At 37.3% G+C, this 21,643-nt stretch overlaps 3 protein-coding genes and 1 non-coding gene across 6 annotated transcripts; 2 read left to right on the top strand and 2 right to left on the bottom strand.

Moving 5' to 3' along the window:
- Positions 1-1,766: 1,766 nt before the first annotated feature.
- On the bottom strand, positions 1,767-5,025 carry LOC113748955 (uncharacterized TPR repeat-containing protein At2g32450-like). Its single transcript, XM_027292563.1, has one exon. The coding sequence runs from the start codon at positions 4,778-4,780 to the stop codon at positions 1,901-1,903; it is 2,880 nt and encodes a 959-aa protein (XP_027148364.1). The 5' UTR covers positions 4,781-5,025; the 3' UTR covers positions 1,767-1,900.
- Positions 5,026-5,698: 673 nt separating this feature from the next.
- Positions 5,699-9,195, top strand: LOC113748956. 3 transcript variants are annotated; one of them, XM_027292566.1, is made up of 4 exons: positions 5,915-6,529; positions 6,884-6,980; positions 7,074-7,635; positions 8,132-9,195. In XM_027292566.1, exons 1-4 carry the CDS (start codon positions 6,242-6,244, stop codon positions 8,646-8,648), a joined length of 1,464 nt encoding a protein of 487 aa, XP_027148367.1. In that variant the 5' UTR covers positions 5,915-6,241; the 3' UTR covers positions 8,649-9,195. The 3 variants fall into 3 exon arrangements, with proteins under 3 accessions (XP_027148368.1, XP_027148367.1, XP_027148366.1); XM_027292567.1 differs by lacking the exon at positions 5,915-6,529 and adding an exon at positions 5,699-5,838 and having other exon boundaries at positions 6,884-7,635; XM_027292565.1 differs by having other exon boundaries at positions 6,884-7,635.
- Positions 9,196-9,660: 465 nt separating this feature from the next.
- On the bottom strand, positions 9,661-14,021 carry LOC113748957 (uncharacterized methyltransferase At1g78140, chloroplastic). Its single transcript, XM_027292568.1, has 8 exons — positions 13,700-14,021; positions 13,153-13,256; positions 12,889-13,029; positions 12,256-12,340; positions 11,513-11,706; positions 11,284-11,395; positions 10,677-10,784; positions 9,661-10,087 (listed from the first exon to the last, which is right to left on the bottom strand). Exons 1-8 carry the CDS (start codon positions 13,889-13,891, stop codon positions 9,947-9,949), a joined length of 1,077 nt encoding a protein of 358 aa, XP_027148369.1. The 5' UTR covers positions 13,892-14,021; the 3' UTR covers positions 9,661-9,946.
- A 2,171-nt stretch (positions 14,022-16,192) lies between these two features.
- TRNAK-CUU lies at positions 16,193-16,265 on the top strand. The gene has a single exon. It is a non-coding gene; the product is annotated as a tRNA-Lys (tRNA).
- Positions 16,266-21,643: the final 5,378 nt, after the last annotated feature.

Here is a 21,643-nt window from a genome sequence, read left to right as displayed (position 1 = left end):
GTGGAGTGGATCAAGATTGTTGTTTAGATATTTGGAGATTAGAAGTTCGTTTTTGTCAATTGTTTAGAAAAGTCTAAGATTTTTTATGTATTTTGAACTTGCTAAGAACGTGATTCCATTGTCCTTGTGCAATTTATTGCAGGGAGAAAAAGTCATTTTGTAGCTACCATAGAATTGATAGTTGGTATAGTGTACAAGTGGTTGAAAAGTCAAACGACCTAGGCACCATACGAATATTAAGATGGTAGATTGGTATAGGCCCATATCTAATAGTAATATCTTATGGCGATCTTCATGAATCTTGCCCGATTGTAATGGGGTATGTGACGTGGCCGCATCGAAAATATTTTGCTTCATCTGAGCCAGTGGCCCAGTTTAATACTCTTTTAACTTTTCAATTCTCGAACGACTAATGGTGAATGATAATGGCGAGCTATTTTCTTTCTCTTTTTGTTTTTCCGTAGGGCGACTCCAAAGGAAAAGAGCAAAGGAGAAAAAAGAATTTGAAAGTCTAACCAACAATGTCACCATAACATGTTAATATTTTTTGACTAATTGAGTTCAATTTTGAAGATGGATTAGGATTGCGAACGAATCAACAAGTCAGTTCGAACTAAGGCTATAAATGAGATAAGTTGAATTAATCAAAATTCAACTCGAACTCAGTCAATATCAAGTTCGGATTAGCTTGGCGAGTGAGCCGAGTCGAGATGAGTTGAATACACAGATCGTTAGCTTGTTGGACCAGTTAGAATTTATATATTTTTAATAGTAACATTATACACATGTCTCATATATTTTTATTATTTAATTAAAAAAAGTCAATTTTATCCATTCTGAAAAATATAAAAATTATTTTTATTTTATTTTGAATTCGAACTCGAATTCGACAAGGATCAAATTGGAGGCGAACTCAAACTTGAGTTTTAGAATAAAAATCCATAAAACTCAAGCCCAAATTCGAACCTAGTCAAAATTGAGTCGAACTTAACTCATTTAAATCAAAACTCGATTCAACTCTGCTCATCGATGGCGTAGGACTGATGAAAGACAAACTAAATTCCACCGTACATGTATATTCGAACCAGTTGCCGCTTCGCACTGTAAACTGAAACAGATTTAAGCTGACATTCACTCCAAAACACAATTTGGGCCGGCTGAATTTTGGATGTTAGCTTCTTACTTGAACCACTTTGTTTGGCAACCATTGTAGATTAGACATATGGTGCTCCAATTACGAGCCAGAATACACGCCATCGCCATCAGGTATTTGCAGGTCCATTGAAACCCACAGTATGTCAGCTAAGTCAATCTATTTCGCCTACAATTCCAGGCTTAGTGAACATCATATCTGCCTACAAATTTAATACTACAAAATCAAGAACACCTGAATTCCAAGAAAAATAAAACGTCATGTCGGATTCCAGTTCAGATGCCAACCGTACTTTTTCCAAAGAAAAAAGCAATATTCAAAGGATACAAAAGTTTATAGGCTTACAAAAAAGATATTTGTCCTTCTGGTATTTCATTGAGAAGGCGTTTGATGATATTCCAACCAAACCACTTGCAACAAAAGCTTTCCAGCTCACTATGCTTTAAGTTTCGTCAATTCTTTTTGTTCCTTTTAATCATGATGCAATTTTTGTTCCGTACAGATTTAGGGACGGAAACAAAAAACCACAAAGACATGGAGACAGAGATATTACTACAAAAAATCTGAGTCAAGAATGTGTTATTGCAACACTTTTATCAATTACATTTCCGTATAAACTGTTACAGTTTTGATTGAATCATAAATTTTTACCGTCTCTACTGCAAAAATGAAATAATTAATGAGAGTTTACACAAAAATGTGAATTTTTTTCCCCTCCCATATGCATCATCCTTCACTACTTCAGCTTCAGTTGGCATACTCTCTGAATGCGTACTCTTCTTGTTCACTGGTGGAAGGCGCTTTTCCTTCGCTGTAGCACTGGCCACAGAGACTGAAGTGGGATTCCATCTCTTTAAAGCGAGAACCAATGATTGCAGAACGGCAGGTTGCACAAACATAGCTACCATTCCTTTTCCCAGTTTCTAGCTTCAACAGAGTGGAAATGATACCAAAACCCCTATCCGGATCATCAAACATTGCCAGGAACTCTGTCAAAGAAACCATTGATTCATTGGTGTCGTCTATTTCGAGAATATCATTAACACCAAAAGAAGGGATGTAGATGGCCCTCAACAGTTTTATGTACCTTTGAGCATCACTTTTCTTTATTTTGCTGCTACCTTCATTGCCAGGCCGGCATAGAAGCGCATGATATGCTACCCTTTTTCTCCTCTCCAGGGGACTGCTGCAAAGAGGGGCAATAACAGCGAAAAACAAGTCTATATCGATGTTACCTGTATAAACTTCATCAAAAACAGAGAGAATTTTCTTGTTTATTGCTTTAACGGAACCTACGAAGGTCTCAGGCTTCAAAAAACTAAGTAATTCACGGAGAATCCCCTCTAGGGAGGCCTTGCGGATGGATCTTTCTGCAAAAATGCTCCCAGAATCAGAATCTGGAAGAGAGTATTCATTAATTTGCTTCTTTATAAGATCAACATCACATCGACTCAGTCCAGTAGTCCTTTGAAAAGCCCGGATATGAAGAGCATTAGCTAGTTCCAACCTAAGAGTAGTACTGTCGTCTGCCATCCTGAACTTCGATGGTTCCACAATTATATAGGCTCCCTCCCCAAAGCCACCTTCTTTCCCCTTCAACCTCTTCTTCTGGAGCTGCTTCAAGTATGCTAAGCGATCATGCAATTCAACTCCATTCACCATTTTCAAACCTTCTTTCAAAGCTTGCTTAGCTTCTTCAATTTCATTTTTTCCAAACAAATATACTGCCTTACTAAGTTGGGCTTTCCAATGATTCGGCAACTCTGCTAATACCCGAGTATACATCTCAAAAGCTCTTGGATATCTACCCGTATCCATGAAAAGCTCACCCAAATTGTACAGAGCATCCACATGTCCAGGTTTCAATTCAAGAACCTTATAAAACTCCATAATTGCCCTCTCTTCGTCACCCATAGCGACTAAAGCTGAAGCCAAATCATAGAATGCATCGACATAAGCTCTGTTCAAAAATACAGTCTCCTCTAAAGCTACAACGCCTGCCCCATACTCGCCTACAGCAACAAGTGCACTCCCCAATCGTTTCAAAGCTCTAAAATGAGTTGGACACAAAATAACTGCCTCTCTATAATGATCACAAGCATTAAAAACCATTCCTTCATTTTCAAGCACAAGTCCCAGATTCACATGTATCTGAGGAATTAAGTACTCCAAATCTCTAAAATTTACCTCTGAGGCCTCTAATGCCAGCAAAAACTCCTCTTTTGCCTCCCCATGCCTACCAAGCTCATACAAACAATTCCCAGCTCGAAAATGAGCGACCACATTTGTTGGCTGCAGCTCCAAAGCTCTCCTGAAACTGATCAAAGCCTCGTTATGGAAACGGTAATCATATATAACTCTTCCGATCGCCATATGCCGATCACATGCCTCTTCCCTCGAGCCATTCTTATCGGCCCTTGACCTCAAATCAACCAAATCCTTCACGAAAACAGTATAATTTTGACCTGACTCCTCCCAATTTACTTTCTTATCTGACATCTGCGGCTGGGAAATTTTATCTGAATTATTGCCAATTTTCTTAATCTTCCCATCTTTGGCTTGTTTCGGTTTTTTCAACTTTCCAATCAAAATATCAAGATCGTCCAGAAACTTATAAGTTTCATGGAACACTACCGTGTGGTTGAGATCGAGGCCAAGAACATCGAAGTCACGGTCAATGTCTCCGGCGCCATCGTCGTAGGAGATTAGTAGTCCCTCGAGCGTCAAGCCCTTTTCACCATGGATGAACCGGGCATAGGTTCGGAAAACCTCGTTGCTCATGGCGTCAATTTCGTAGGTGCTGAACTTGACCATGGGGTTTGTAGCCACCACCAGGGCAGCCACTTCGTCCCGGTTCAGACCGCCATCCCTGTTCGCGTCGAATCGGTGGAAGACTCTCTTAACCTTCTCCAATCTGGTACGGATAGTCGTGGGCTTCGATGAACCCCCCACATCGTCGGGGACGGGGGTGTTGAGGTCGAGGCCAAGAGTATCGAAGTCACGGTCCATGTCTCCGGCGCCATCGTCGTAGGTGCATAATAGTCCCTCGAGCGTCAAGCCCTTTTCACCGCGGATGAACTGGGGATAGGTTCGGAAAACCTCGTTGCTCATGGCGTCAATTTGGTCGGTGCTGAACTTGACCATGGGGTTTGTAGCCACCACCAGGGCAGCCATTTCGTCCCGGTTCAGACCGCCATCTCCGTTCGCGTCGAATCGTTGGAAGATTCTCTTCACCTTCTCCAATCTGGTACGGATAGTCGTGGGCTTCGATGAACCCCCCACAGCGTCGGGGACGGGTGTGTTGAGGTCGAGGCCAAGGGCGTCGAAGTCACGGTCAATGTCACCGGCACCATCGTCGTAGGTGCACAATAGTCCTTCGATCGTCAGGCCCTTTTCACCATGGATGAACGGGGCGTAGGTTAGGAAAACCTCGTTGTTGATGGCGTCAACTTGGTCGTTGCTGAACTTGACCCTGGGGTTTACAGCCACCACCAGGGCAGCCATTTCGTCCCGGTTCAGACAGCCATCCTTGTTCAGGTCGAATACCTGGAAGATTCTCTTCACCTTCTCCAACCTGGTGTCAGTCGTCGTGAGTTCTGTTGGAAAAGCTAAATCTATTCTCCCCATAATCTTCCGCGCTTTTCTCTGGATTTCTTATTTCTCCATTCTCCTCCTCCTCAGCACCTATCGGAAGTCAAAAAGGAGAAAGACTCAAGAGAGGAGACTAACAGAGTAATACAGAAAGTAACAAGAAGCTTTCATGATTGGGTTCAATCAGAATCTTCCTTTTTTTTTTTAATGTCTGCAAGTGTTGATTAGTCCCACTAGACTCTCCTGCATGACTCTGGCTTTTCAAGTTAAGCTTTAAAAACTGATGAATCCTGAACGAAAATAACAGTTTGAATTTTTTTTTAATCCAAAATTTTACCACAAGAAGGATCTAATTTTATAGGACTATGTTACTACAACAATTGTATAGTCCCTTTAATCTTTTAACACATGCCTTAAATTATGCATTTACCTGTTTCCCTGCCAAATATATGATATTCACAGTTCACGACGACATGTCTTCTTCTTCTTCTTCTTTTTTAATCCTCTATTTCCTCGCCACTCTTTTCATCCCAATTGTCAGGTTCATGATTCGAACTCTGAATCTTACAGTAGTAGAAACAACTCTAAAAGCTCTTCCCTAATCGAATCTTGCAACGTATAGAAATCTGCAAGAGTCCACTCGAACAACCCCATTGATTTTACAAAGATTTCATTTTGGTTCATTTCCTATGCATCTTTTGTTGCTTCAGCTTGACTTGGCTTATTGTTTAAAAGCACAATCTTCTTGAACTCTGCAGGTGGAGGAATCTTCAATTCCACCACTGTAAGAATATAACTACACTGTGGGGGCTAAATTGAGATTTTCTTTTTTAATGCAATTGCAACAAGTTGCAGAAAAATGGCTACCCTGGCAGCAGATCAGCACGCAATTAAGGGCAGCAGATTATCGCAATCAGATTTTTAAGGAATATACCACTTTTCTTGATCCTAACTAAAAAGAAACACGAGAGACAGATCAAAGTACTCGTCAAAGATTACCCAAGAAGAAGCAGCATGAACAAATGAAATTGTCAAAGTTACTACCCAGAGCAAGAGTGATTTTGTATGAGTTGACTTTCCATATTCAGGAGGAGGTAATTTTGCCTATATATCATTTCCTTGAGTTTTTCTCTTTCTTTAGAAGTTTGTTTCTTGGGCGTCGTTTTTCATTTGAGATATTCAGTAGTTTCCTTTTCATTTTCTTCGCCTGCCAGCATTGACCCCACAATTAGGCAGGAAGACCACGTGGCATCCTACAGGCTCATATTGATTATTGACCCGGGACCCGTAGGACGCACTTCGTCATCTGATCTGACTGCGCCAGCCGCCAAGTCTGTTCCGCCACTGCCAGCAACTTCCGCCACCACCTCCTCGGTTGCCCCGACAACCTCCGAAAATTCCTAAAATTCCGTACGTTTGCATCCCAGAATTCCGTACTCATCAAAACCAGCCAAACTTTTTCCCTCCAAAATCACTGAGAAAGGAACTTGAAGAAAAATGAAGGCAGAAACCTTGACCTTAATACTAGTAAACCTAGCTGGAATAATGGAAAGAGCAGATGAATCACTGTTACCGGGAGTTTACAAAGAGGTTGGGGAAGCTCTCCACACGGGCCCAACCGGGCTCGGAGTTTTGACCCTTTTTCGATCCATGGTACAATCTCTTTGCTACCCACTTGCTACTTATCTCGCTGTCCGCCATAATCGGGCCCACGTCATCGCCTACGGTGCATTTCTTTGGGCTGCCGCCACTCTCCTCGTTGCCTTCTCCTCTACCTACTTTGAGGTCCCCTTTTAATTCAACCCTCTTTCTCTTGATTTCTCCGATTCCTTGTGCTTAATTTCGTTTCTACTGTTTGAGAACTAAATCCTGGTATATTATCTCGGAGAATGCCTTTGCCAAGTGAGCCATCCGTTGCTTTTGAGCAAATATTTGGCTTCATTTGGGATAGATGATCGATCAATTTCAAATAAGGAACTTTATAGAAATTAGCCGTGTATAAAATTGTGATTCTCTCTTGTGTGAAATTTTAGTGGTTAGGGAAGTGGATTATATTGAATAGCTAGACACATTAGACTAAAAAGGGTTTCCTTCTGTTTCTCCTGTCTCAATTGCACTCTCTTAAATTTTTGTGGTCAGGTGGCAGTTTCTAGAGCATTGAATGGAATTGGCCTTGCTATAGTAGCACCTGCTATTCAATCCCTTGTGGCCGACTCCACTGATGATAGCCACCGAGGTACAGCTTTTGGGTGGCTGCAATTAACCAGCAATGTTGGATCCATCCTCGGCGGATTGTTTTCTTTACTGATAGCTCCTATTACGATATTAGGAATTCCTGGCTGGAGGATTTCTTTCCATCTCGTTGCATTTATCAGTGTTGTTGTGGGTCTTTTGGTTCGCTTATTTGCCAGGGATCCTCACTTTCCAGATGGGAGTGCAAGAGCTGTCAGTAAAGTCCCTAAAAAGCCCTTCATGTCTGAAGTGAAAGATTTAGTTCAGGAAGCAAAAAATGTTATAGGTATCCAGTCTTTCCGGATTATTGTGGCTCAAGGTGTAACCGGTTCATTTCCTTGGTCTGCTTTGTCATTTGCAGCAATGTGGCTTGAGCTCACTGGCTTCTCTCATGCAAAAACTGCCTTCCTCATGGGCTTATTTGTGGTAGCGAATTCACTTGGAGGACTCTTTGGAGGCATGATGGGCGATGTGCTGTCTAGACGTCTTCCAAATTCTGGCAGGATAATCCTATCACAAACAAGCTCAGCTTCAGCAATTCCCCTTGCAGCCGTTCTTTTGTTGGGGTTGCCTGACAACCCATCAACAATCTTCCTACATGCCTTAGTCCTGAGCATCACTGGGTTTTGCATATCGTGGAATGCTCCTGCCACAAACAAGTAAAGACCTGCTATCCAAGCTTTGCCATTTTTTTTTGGCTTTTGGCTTATTGTGTTCACTAAATCCATGCATTATATGCTTATCTGCATGGTTTACATTGCTTTCACCTGATTTGTTAGGTTGCAAAAATCATGCCTGCACCCTTTTCCTACTTTATGGAGTGTGTGTTTTGGGATTCATTGGGTATTGATCTTTCTTACCTCTCTTACCACAATGAATTGACCTAGTTATGAGGATTCTAGATTCTATTCAAATTATTTGGTCGCTTAAAGTGGAACCAAAATATCCTCTGCCTTTGACAACATGTTTGACACTGAAGTTTCAGAAAGAAGCTCTTGATTGACTAACAAGTTTTGATGCTGCTTGTCTCCAAATAGTTCCCTCTTCTGGGTTAGAAGGAAGTGAGAAAGGGATTGAATGTTATTTATTTAATGCATACGGTTGTGATTAACTTGGACAAGAAGATTTAGCATGATAATAACATTTTCTGGACAGTCCAATTTTTGCAGAGATTGTTCCAGAGAAATCCCGAACGAGTATCTATGCATTGGATCGGTCGTTTGAGTCTATATTGTCATCATTTGCTCCGCCTGTTGTTGGATTATTGGCCCAGTATATCTATGGCTTCAAACCAGTTCCTGAAGGTTCTCTGCAGATTGCAACGGATAGAGAGAATGCTACATCTTTGGCTAAAGCACTGTATACAACCATTGGAATCCCAATGGCTCTATGTTGCTTTATATACTCTTTTCTCTACAGAACCTACCCAAGAGATAGGGAGCGGGCTCAGATGCAAGCACTGATTGAATCAGAAATGCAACTAATGGAATTGGACACCTCACGTCCAAGAGGAGTATATGGTCAGGTTCAGAGCTCTGATCCCAAAGAACATTTTCTTGATGATAGGACCATTATTGATATGGACTACGGTGAAGAAGAATTTGATTTTGATGATAGTGATGAAAAGACAGCAATTTACCGGGCATCTAAAGCTTCGAGTTCCGGTGAATAGGAACACACCTGGAGAAGCTGCTTTTAAGATGAATACTTGCTGCTAGAGTTAGCCGCCTCATTATCTTATCTTATTCGGTATAATTACCATCAGGCAGATAAACTTTATGTGCTTTTGGTGAAAAGCTCCAACAGAATATCCATTTTCTGAAGAGATCTCCCTTGGCTGGGCGATACAACAGAGCAGATATAATTAAATCGACCTGCTGAAGGCTATACACAAGTTCTTGCTTGCAAGGAAAGAACAAATTGTGAATATCTGATACATCATTGCCAGCTCCATGGTTTCCCTTGGCTTCGTGATGCTACCATTATTCCCTTTTCATTTATAACTTTACTTTTTGTAGGAACCGTTGGAATCCAATTGAAGTAGAGCAAGTTCAAGCAACAAAATACTTGTAAATTATGAAGCAGAAGAGTGAGCATCGGATTCCATCATTGATTTGTTTCAGCAAGAGGATACAGATGCGGGCGGGGAATTCGTGATAGCGCATGCTCGTCCGTTTATTGGATTTTGTCCAAGACTTTTTAAGTCAACGAACGTTGTTAAACAGATTGTCCGAAATTATTATTGCCCCCAAGCCAGTTAAGAACATATAAAGAAGCTCTAAGTTTTCAATTGACCACAGGCATATTGAGGCTCGAAATTGGTTAATGTTGAAAGGATAAAACATCTTGAGCATTTATCTCTCGAGAGCTTCGCAACGAATTTCCAATTTTGCTCTGGTTTCTGAGGTTCCAAGTGAAGAAAAATCTCTCGAACGAATTTCCAATTTTGCTCTGGTTTCTGAGGTTCCAAGTGAAGAAAAATGGTACAAAGTAACAGAAAGACAAACTATGGATAGCATTGTAACATTTGCTAAGACTAGTTATCCCACACCCTTGAAATCAAAGAATGGCAAGAACCAGTACCCGATAGTAGTCTCAAATGATTTTGGCACCAAACCTGGTTAGAACACTTAAAAGCTGTAAATTTTTTATTGACCACAAGCATATTAGGGTAAGAGAAATCATTACCTTTGAGAAGATGTACATCTTAAGCATTCATTAATCAAGAGCTTGGCAACAGAACTATACATGTATTTCGCTATTTGAACGGTCCAAATAAAAATCCTACCAGATGCATGGATGGCTATAAAGAATAGAAGGAAAATGAAATGGTAACTGACATCTATCAATAGATTCCTGTTAGATACAGAACTATGTAGCATTCCAAGGACAATAAATCCAGGCCCAAGTGAAATTGCAGTCATGGCTCAGCCATCTCTGAGCAATGGCCAGCAAGAAACTGCGACAGACTTATTTAGGTTTCGTGGCGCATATCATCACAAACATTCTATTCCTAGTGACTTTAACATCCACAAGACCACAAGCTGTGCAAAGATCTTCAAGTTCCTTATTGGATAGGAAAACGTGACTTCCAGAGACCTGTGCAACGTTCTACAACAACAACAAAAAAAAAGGGAAAAACATGAATCATTTCATACATGAAGATCTTCAAAGTCCTGTTTAGGATAGATTAAGATTGTGCCTGTGCTAAAAGCATACATTCCTGACACCTAAACAGCTTTCAGGATTGACAATGCACATTGCACAAATTCAAATATGTTTTGGATTTTTCACTTGTGCAGTGAATCCTTGATGCTTGAGGCCAAAATCATTCTATGTGACCAAGTTGAAACATTTTCAAGCCCTTAGATGGGCAAAAATAGAGCCAAAAAAATTTTGCAGCATACTGAGTATGTTCCGAATGCCATGACAGAAATCAATTACTTAGATAAATCTCCGCAATCAATTTACTTCACTCAGACAATTACAAAGTGCAAGAAATTTTTTTTTTTTAATATGTTCAATTATTTTACTACGAAAAAAGGACAGCGTGCTTTTGTAACATCAATCTGTGATTTTTCCAGCTAATTCCTCTCTCCACCTGTTCCCTCCATTGCTATTGGTAATCCAAGTCATTCTTTCCAAGAAATGTAGCTAATATGTTGGTCGAAAAGACCTTTTCAATCTAAGAAAAACCTACCTGCCGAAGAGGCCTGACTAATGGGATATACGAGAATAGACCATCTAAAATGTAGGTGGTAGCAACAAACATTCCCCCAGGTCTTAGTACTCGACTTATTTCAGCAACCTGTAAAGGCAGTGCACAAGACACAACATCTTTAAATTGTTCCAAACAAATTTGCAACCTGAGCCTGAGGTACAGTTGGGATCTCATTGATAATACTCTAAAATAACCAACCCAGTCCCACAATCAACATAAACACAGAGTTGTATATAAGTTGAGATAAAATCAAGAAAAACCAGACATGAAACCTCGTGGAAAACAGTTCACAAAGAAGTATTTTGAGCTCTCAAACAACCATTGAACTCATCAATTATCTTCCTGTCACCATAAATTTCAATCTTTAAAAGAAAAGTAGAAAAATTTAGAATATCTAAGTGTATTTAGAATATAATTTCAGTCCCCTTTTCTCCACCCAGAGAGAGAGAGAGAACAAATATAAGCAAGGAAATAAAGTTGTGCCAATTGTGCCTTTTCTTTTGTTCTTTTTTAAAGTTGGAAGGAGTTCAACAAAAATACAGGATTCTCCATAAAAAAAAAATATTGGTGTCTAGGAACAGCTTACAGCCACTGATGGTGAAGGCCAACAATGCAAAGCAGCACCAGCATGAACAGCATCCACAGTACCTGATGCAAATGGAAGCCTAGAGATATCTGCTCTGACCAAGATTATTTTCCTTGAATAAAGAAATTTATATTAGAAAAGACACATAATCATTATGAGAAATGAATTCCATAGGTATGTTTTTTTGTTTGTTTTTTTTTTTTGGGAGGGGGGGGGGGGGGAATTTTACTCTTTGGGAAAGTTTTCCTCCTGGTTAATAAATTCAGAACACTGCCGCAACATGGCTTCTGAAAAGTCCAAGGCAACAACAAGAGAAAACAGTCCACTCTTGGCAAAAAGCCTGGAAAACATCCCACTTCCACAGCTGGCATCAACAATAGTTCCACCCAAGACTGGGTTAAGGTAATCCTTGATCAATTCAAACTGCAGTCAACGTTTTTACATAGTCAGTTGAGCTTAGCTGGCAACAGAAAAATTTATTGTACAGGAGAAAGTAGGAAAAGCACTATTGCCACTCAATATCTATTGTTTGTGACAATAAGCAAAATGTTCCACTTAGTAGCCAACTTCAAGTTACAAAAAGTCCACAAGATTTAAATTATCAGAGTTTGTATGCCCTGATTACACATAAACTCAACCACTGTTCCCAAAACACAATACATATTACAGCTCACTTTATGTATATATAAGAAACAATGTTCAAGATTAAGTAGCTCTTCGTTATTATGCTGTCTTAATTCCTTAAGAATCTACTCTGTTTTTACAGAACGACAATATCTAGAATAATAGAAACATGATTTTTTTTTTCAGATTAAAGTTACCTGTGACCCAATGCTTCCTATGCAGCACTAATCATAAATAACAGTTGCAGTTCACTAAAAATGAACAACTGTGCCATAAAACTTAAAGATGCCTCATAGAAGATTTCCTGAATAATGCAGATAAACTATGATGGACAAGCTTGAAATTTACCTCTTTCTCTGGACCTGGAAAACCACCCCATATAGAAAAACTTTGTCGCCATCCTCTCTCATACAAAAAGGACACGAAAGGAAATCTGTTTCAAGAAACATAGATCCTCACAATATGTAATGATCATCACTTGATCACTCTCAAATTGCAAACTTCATTTGTGTTTCTTCATTAGTGTTATATCATGCAACAGAACATTATTTCTCAGTACCAAACTATTTACCTAATCTTTGAAGATGTTATTTTACAAAACTACCTTCAAAAGAAGCAAAACTTGGATATTAAATCGTTGCAAAAAAAAAAAGCAACAAAGCTATTGTTGCCAACTCAACAGTAAAAGACTGTCTATCTTCATTGACCTATTGCATCTAACTGAATTGGTTGCATGTAGTTGTTTCCATAATGAATTTTGATTTGGATCCTTGCTTTTCGAAGTTCACCTAACAAAGTGAAATACTTGGTCCCATCAGAAAAAACTGGTCACCAACAGAGTGTGACATTTAACTGTTACTATACAAAAATAGCAGCCCATACCCATTATGAATGGCATTAGGAAAACAGGTAAGCTACATAGCCTAAGGACGTCATACATCGTCCTAGAATAGTGCAGTTCAATCGTCTTTGGTGCAATACCTGAAAAGCTCAGTAGAAGCTGGCATAGCTTCGCCATACCCCTTGCTACCACTAGTGATTGTCAGGTCAAGATGCGTGTCATTTCCAGAATAAGCCTTCCTGCAGGTTCTGCACCGTAAATTGGGCCGTGCCGCAGAGTCCCTAATATGATCAACAAAAAAAGAGAAAAGGATTCAATCATGATAATTTTTAACAAGGAAACAGAAAATAGCAAAAGCGTCATTCTTATATAGAAGCAAGAATGGATATGGATATCATACTTACGCAGGGAAGCTTGAATCAGCAGTGTAAATCAGAGGGGTATAGCAAATAGGACAAGCTAAAGTATTCTTGCAGCTGTCCAACTTCTTCTCATCCAGAATAGTATCCTATATGAATCAAAATTAATGCATATATTAGTAAATATAGTTATCTTCAGAAACTAATCCGATTTCATTGCCAAGAATTAACTAGCATACATTGATCATCAAGAAAGTCAATTAATCAGTTGTTGCAACGGGCCTAACAGTCTAATATTTGCTCATTTATTTACTTTACAGAGTCGCAACTCCCAAACATTTTTTGCATATGAAAAAGACTATTTTCTTGATATAGTCCACTGGTTTAAGAAGTTTTATTGCTCCTCAATGACTTTCAGGTTCCATCCTCACTCTTGTCTATCCCTGTCCTTTCCCACTTATTCCTGCTAAAAGTTAACCCACAAAAAAAAAAAAGTAAATAAATAAAAGTAACCCGCCCCGGACAAAGGAAAACAACCAAGGACATTATAAAAGGAAAAACCAGAAGGAGAGAGAGGGAGAAAGGAGATTACAGGCTTGGTTTCCACAAGAAGAGTGGAAGAAGCTCGAATTCTCGTAGCTGCGAAGGCATTTTTAATGGTTTGTGGGATGAAGCGACTGGCAGTAGTTTTGAGCAGCAAAAAGCGATCTTGTGAGTTGTTATGACCGAGGCGACTCGGCAAGAGCAGCGAAGACAAACTTCCCATACTGACCACCGTGGCCATTTCAGCCGCAAATGGTGATTGGTGAGTCTTAAACCCGGGCGAGTCGAGTTTCTGTCTGTTTCCGTGCAAAACGATTTTCGATACCAGAGGACAGGATTAATGTTCCCGAATTTCTGTTTTCATTTCTTTCTCCCATTTGACAGATATTTAAAAGGTTAGGTGACGTGTCCCAAGAGCTGCACCCCCAACTGCCCAACATCCACATCGTACTTGACACGAACGGTGTGCTAGTAATACATTGGAGAGTCTACTCGGACTTGCTAGTTTTGTCATGGGATGCTCCGGAAATGGAGGGAGGCACAATTCAAGTGACCAAATGGATTTGGATGTGGTTTACATGTTGTTGTGTTTCATTATTGTTTTCGTAGCCTTCTATATCTTCAAATTGATTTCTCTTTACTGCTTTCCTTCTTCAATAGAAATCCTTGCATTTTTTGATGGGAGGTGATAGCCATTGAATTACCATTTGATTGTGTTTTTAGTTAGCTAATCGGGAATTCGGTTCTTCTCCAGTTATTTCCTTTTCTATTTTTTCACAATATACAACGGGATGCGAGACGTGTATGTGTTTCATCTATTAATAACAATTAGGGTTTGTAAAAAAAAGTGATCATGACCTTTCCTAATAAATGAAACACATGTCATGTATCCAGTTATGTATTTTAAAAAATGAAAAACTCTACTAACTAGAACGAGACTAAATCGAAATGGAAACAGGACGGGTTTAGGGCTAAATCCCAACTAATCAAAGTTTTGAAAATCAGATCGGATCGGTCGATTTGACCGATTGAATTGCGAACCGGTCATGCCTCTAGTCCGGTTCAATTAAAAAACCAAAAAATTAATCAAACCGATCAAGAACCAATTGAACTGGTAAAAATCGATAAAAATCATGAGATTCAACCAATTTTTATTAAGTATTTATTTCTAAAATAAATATTTTACCCTTATTCAAAATTTTTAATACTAAAATAAATAAAAAATTATTCAAACCTTTGAACCGAAATCAAACCGTAAATCGGAAGACTTTTCGGTTCACTCTCCTGTCCGAGTTTAAAACATTGCAACTAATTGGTAGGATGACTGTCACACCATTCAAATCACTATGCTTCATTCTTTGAAGCTCATTTGTCCCAAATCAACTAAAAGCTGCAAGAGATCAGATGCACTAATTTGTTAAGGAAAAGATACAAGAAACGAAAATCAAAACAACAATTTGTGATTATAATTGGTTTGGAAGGGGTGAATTCGTATTCCTTGACTCTAAAGCTACATTTTATATAAATTTAAGTCTGATTGTACATGTCATAAATGCATCAAATATATGAATTTGGGATGAGGAGCTCTGAATTTAGCCCCTTCAAATTAACTTAACGCAATAAAAAATGAATTAGAACATAGCTACTCCAATTCAAAAGAAAAGGGGACAACATTAAGTGTATGGAGCAAATCCTGAGAGTTGAGACCAAATACATTGTCTGCATCTTATATTTCCTTTACAAAGTCCCTTAATTCTAGATTCCTGCATTGTTTACATAATTCCTAGATTCATCTTCCAAATCTGAAACCCAATTGACTCTAGTCCATCATTCCACCAAAAAAAATTAAAAAAAAACTTCCTCCAGTCCATCATTCGTTCACCACATGGAGGCAACCAATTTGCTGCCTCTAAAATTAGTCATAAAAAAAGTACTGGTAGATTCTTTCTTTCTATTGAAAGTTAGCCAGGAGCCTAGTAATTGAACTCTTGAGGACCGACGGTCTAAGGTAGACATTCAACTTCTAAATTGCTCTGGAGTACACAGTAAACATCCTACCACAGGTATTAGCACAAGCCTAAAATCACTAATTTGCATTATTTTGTTTATTTCACCTTATCAAGACACCATATTTATCCATTTACTGCTCAAGGAGTCTCAAGAAGCGGCGTCTCACTGGATTCTGACCAATCAAACAATTATTGTAACTTCTCTTCTTCTTCTTCTTTTTTTCTGGGCTCCCCTAAAAGATGGGGTGAGAACTTGTGCTCAGAACCTCTAATTTTAAGTTGAACCGCAATTAGTGCAATTGGTAATCCGATTTATGATTTGAAAAACTAATAACACTTGGACATTATGTCCGGTTAGACAAACTCACAATAAACAGGATGAAGTGCTCATTGCATCATACAAGTAGATATGGAAATCGTAGAGAACCCAATTTCTTGTTATTAAAGACTCTGAAAAAGTAACACTGAAATAGAAACATCTGAAATGACTTCTTTTTATAATTTATTTCATTACATGATTAACGTGTCAAAGTGCCCGTCTAGCTCAGTTGGTAGAGCGCAAGGCTCTTAACCTTGTGGTCGTGGGTTCGAGCCCCACGGTGGGCGTTCTTCATTTTTCCCTACTTATTTTTTAGTGCTCTCTATTCCCTTTCCACGTCTTTTTCGAGACTCCTTCAACGAAACAACTCCCAAGAATCCAATGTCCACTGGACCAATGCCATCACCGGATCACACTCCTCCTAACAAATTTTATTTAGTTTGGTTGCTCCAAAAATTTGGATGTTTTAAAATTTGGTTGCTCCAGAAATTTGGGGGTGTCTTCTACTTGGATTACTATTACAGATTAGGGTATGTTCTCGAAATCATAGATTGTTTATAGTAGTTATTACAGATCATTCATTAATACAGTTCTCACATTAGTAACAATATTTAAATACACGATCTTTTGTAAGAAGATAGTTCATTCTTATCAATTGAATCAATTTGTGTTAGGTTCTCCTAACAAATATCAACATAATAAATGGCTAAAATCGGGACATCGAATAACTGATCCTTCTGCTTTCAAATTGGTCACCGTCAGCTGTTAGACGATAGTGATACATTGTAACTAAAATATTCACTTGCAAGGACATACATAGTCTGGAATTGTACTCTACATTTTAGTATATATATATATATATATATAAATATATATAATACGTGTAACATTTAGCTCTACTTTGCTTTTACTATGTTAGTATGTTAAGAGGGGAAACTAAAAAGGTAACGAAAAGAAAAGAATGGATTTTATTCAAAAAATATAATAACATTTGTTTGTGTGGTTTGGATAATGCCATGATTTCATCATTGATAATCATAGTTAGCACGAGGATCAGACGTTAATGGTGTGCTTTGCTTTTTCCAACAATCCCGCCCGTGCAGATTTTGGATGATTAGATAGGAGTTTATTTTCCAAAATGATCATGGTTATTTTTCAATATGATCATGGAACACAATCAACGACTGGGTTTCCGTCTTAAGTGTCAGAGTTTGATTGCGGGAAATGTTGCAAAGGTTCGCGAACTATGAACCATTGGCCTTTTTTAAGTTTTGCGATCCAATCTTTGGTAATTGACAGCATATATGATTCATGGAATAATTTCAGAAACCTCCCCTGAGGTTTCTGACAATTTCACTAGCCTCCTCTAAAATTTATAAAATTACACAAACCTCCCCTGAGGTTAAGATTTTGATAACAAAATTAGTCCAATTAGAAAAAGTAACATTAAAAAAGTATTTGAAGAAAATAGATGAAACTTTTATTCCATAAATACTCCTTATGCATATATATAAGTTATATTAGTAAAAGAATAAAAATAATTAAAAGTTAGAAACAATTAATACACATATTTCACCACTCAAAAAATTCACATTTAATAAATTAGACAACACAGTTAAGCAACAAAAGTGCACTAATGATCACAAAAAAAATTTGCTATGATTCTTGTAACAGAAAAATATTTCAAATTTTGCCTTTCTTTTCCCTCGTTCCTTCGTCAGGTATATCAATTGATGTTATTTTCTGAATACAAGTCATCATTCATCATTAAAGAAATTTTTAACAGTTATTTTCATTAATTAGCTACTAGTAGTCTAATTACTTAATCGTTAAATATTAGTAAAGGAGAATGGAAAGAAAAGAAAGGCAAACTTTAAAAAATTTTCTGTCTAAAATCACAAGAATTATAGCAAAATTTTTCTGTAATCATTAGTGTAGTTTTGTTTCTCATTTGTGCTGTTTAATTTATTAAAAATGAACTTTTTGAGTAGTGAAATGCATGTATTAATTATTTTTATTTTTTTACTAATACAACTTACATACATGCATAAGGGGTATTTATGAAATAAAAGTTTCATTTCTCTCCTTAAAATACCTTTTTAATGTTGCTTTTTTCTAATTAGACTAATTTTGTTATCAAACCTTAACCTCAGAGGAGGTTTGTGTAATTTTGTAAACTTCAGGGAAATCTAGTGAAATTGTTAGAAACCTCAGGGGAGGTTTCTGAAATTATCCCATGATTCATTGACTGGAATATTTTTTTACTACATATTTTAGGAGAGGAAGTTACAAGTGATACATTAAATAATCAAACAAATAGAATTAACCTTCAACAAGTCTCTCTCTCTTTTTTTTTTTCTGGTTTGTAGCGTGTGTTTCAATTTAGTTTGCATAACCGACATGTAATGTAGCGTCATCTCCTTCGAAATTGGTCCTTGTTAGTTGTGGACGATGCTAATACATTGTTATTAAAATATTCACTTCCACAGAAGAAATATTGGTCTGATTGCTTGAAACTCCAAGAATTAGAAGTTCTTCTTTCTTCTGATCTTTCACCTACCCTGCTAAAAGAACAAAAGAAGAGGCATATTTTCAGTCACAAATTCTGCTCTACGTTTTACTCCTGGTGTATGCATGTAATTTAATTTACAGGGTAGCACTAGTTGCTTTTCCTATGTTAAAGAGAAAAGATTAAAAAAAAGAAAGAAAGAAAGAAAGAAAGAAATGCTGCTGTTGGTTTTTATTCAAAAACATGATAGCATTTGTTTACGTGGTTTGGATAATGCCAAGATTTCATCATTGATAATCATAGTTAGCACGAGGATTAGACACGAACAGTGTGTGTTTTCCAGTAATCCAAAGCATGCAGATTTTGTCGTTTGGAATAATTAGGTAGGAGTTTATTTTCAGGAAAAATCAATATGATCATGGAGCACAATCAAAGGCTAGGTTCCCGTCTTCAGTGTCAAAGTTTCATCGCAGGAAATGCTTGAGTGGTCCATGGACAAGACAATGAACCATTACATTATTATCTTTTTCCCATCTAGCTGACGAGGCTCAATCTTTGGAAATTGACAGCTTATATGATTCCATAAACTATAATAATGTTTCATACTTCATCTTAGGAGAGGCAGTTACAACTGATGCATTAATTAATCAACTCAAAGATCATATGAATAGTCCTTAATTAAACCATGGATTAAGGATGAATGAGTCTCTAGTGTAGCCTTTTTGAGGAATCTTCAATTTTCCTTTTTTTGTTTTTTTTTGGCGGGGGGCGTTCGTAGTGTGTTTTCCAAGTTAGGTTTGCAGAGCCACGGGTCAAGCATCATTATAACCCACATGTAATGTTTGGTCTATACTCTTCATCCTTCCACCTTTTTTGTACTTTTTGTTCGCTAAAATTCACCACTGTTTTGTTTTGAGTGGGAATGGAATTTTTTTTTTTAATTAACTTTTGCAGGGCAAAAATGATGAAAACCCCACGTAAATCGGTTAAGACTCAAGAGAATCAACCCGGACTCTTGACTGTAGTCAAGGCAATCTAGTCTAGATATAGACGCCAATTATGAAAAGTCAGTGCATCAAAGTTGTATTGTTAGGGTAGGAGAGCTTGGACTAATTTGTGTCGATCTCAACTGTTAATGGCAATCATATTAGCCCGACTCGTATTGTATTGTTAGAGTAAATCTTATATATATTGAGACTTTATCATTGGATCCATGATATATGTGTAAAAGTTAGATTTTAAATTCAAATTTTATATAATTATCATTCATCTAATACTAATAATGTATATACTGTTAGTGTAGAAAAGATTAACCCTTCTTGCTATAGTGCATATTCTTATCATATTTGAGTCCATTTTGATTGAAGATTTATTAGACTATTTTTTTTTTATTTGCAAACAGATTTTGTGGTAAGATCTGTGTTAGGTATAAGAAAAAGTTGCTGAAAAGACAAGAAATTAAATAGGAAACTTGGGCTACAAAAATTGAATAGTACTACACGATAGACCTCAGACTAGTGTAATTACCAGTTAATGTGTGATCTAACTAGTACTAAACTACTAACTTGTTAAAATCTCTTGCCATTCATTCTATGTCTCCAGGGCAAAGTGGAGTATCATTTGGCACAATTTTTGTCTCTAAGACACTTTCTGAGCGTACATGGAGTTGTTTGTAATTTGAACCACCTAATTTTCAGAAGATCAAGTTAATTACTACCCTTAAACTTCTGTTGTTGTTTCACTAATTTTCTATGGATGGTAGAAGTGTTGCTTGCAGCTTCTTGAAAGTAACAAATCTATATATTTCGTCTAAGTTCCTAATGCAGGTTGTTTCGTTAGGTGAGTCCATATCAAAGTTTTGGACGTTTAGTGGTCCTTTTAAGGCTTAAGCTGGTCCAAAAAGATCAGATTTAGCAGACGATTTGATTGATCAGTCGCATTCTCCATAGACAATTGTCCCCTCGATGGTATCACAACACTCATTTGTAGCTTCCACTCGTAATTCATTTGATTATGAATTTGATTCGTCACATACTTGTAGTGCAGCATCGGATGCAGTATCCTTTGGTTTGTTGGCTACAACCAATAATGATTTAAAATCTTTGTGAGATGTGAGGTCAATGTTCTAATCTTTAACTCTCGTCGCTTTGTCACTACGTGATTTCTCCAAATTCACACGGATGCATGATGCATTCATCTAATCTGATAATAATTTAACACCCTTTGATTTTTTTCATTAGCCCAATTAGGCTTTTCCTTAGAAAAGAGTATGAGGAGAAAAAGTAGATTGTAACAATTGACAAAAGAAAAAGAATAAAGCATTTCTTTGTACTTACCTGGAATTTCCATAAAGCACTTGGGTTTTAGTAGTGTACTAGTTTGTTATGTGTTACCATATGTAGAATGAAGAGCACGGCCTAACTTTTAAGAAGAGGAAAATTGTTGGTCCAAATGGTTTCCTAGTCACATCAATTAATCATGATGTACCAGTATTGAGTCTTACAGCAGGGTCGATTGAATAAGAGACCTTGAAGCTTGTAGACGTTAAAAGAAATAAATTAGAAATCCAGAATCTGATATTTTTTATTTTTGGGTTTAAAATAGAAAATTATTATTTACACTTCTTTTTTTATTAATCACACTTTTACCATCATTTTAATTATATAGTTTTCGTTTATTAGACTATATAATGAAACAAATGGTGGGAGCGCAAATGATAAAAAATTGAACACAAATAACATTTTCCTGACTGTAAAACTTCAATATCTATTTATGCTTCAACAAAAACAAATAGAATGAAAAAAAAAATTAAAGGATAGAATAATTGAATTTAAATGCAAAACTTCTGGTCTTGCATTTACATGTATATATATATATACATCACGTAAGAATTAGTACAAGTGAAATAGTAAACAGAGAAAATCATGTAGATAAAAAAAAACCGATTTTATTTCCCTTTTTTGCTAAGTCGAGAATAAAATTTGATGAGTGAACTTATAACTTAATACAGGCACTTATTTCAAAATTATAAGCAAAAGATATTAAATATTTCAAAGAACATATCAAAGTAAAACAATAGAACAAGAGAGTAGTGTAGCTTCTCTTTGCTATTAAAGAAAAAGAAGATGAAGAAAAATGACCTACTAACGGCTAGTG

The sequence above is a fragment of the Coffea eugenioides genome, chromosome 10 (assembly GCF_003713205.1).
Source record: "Coffea eugenioides isolate CCC68of chromosome 10, Ceug_1.0, whole genome shotgun sequence".
Taxonomy (NCBI): Eukaryota; Viridiplantae; Streptophyta; class Magnoliopsida; order Gentianales; family Rubiaceae; genus Coffea; species Coffea eugenioides.
This window is presented reverse-complemented; position numbering and strand designations above follow the sequence as displayed.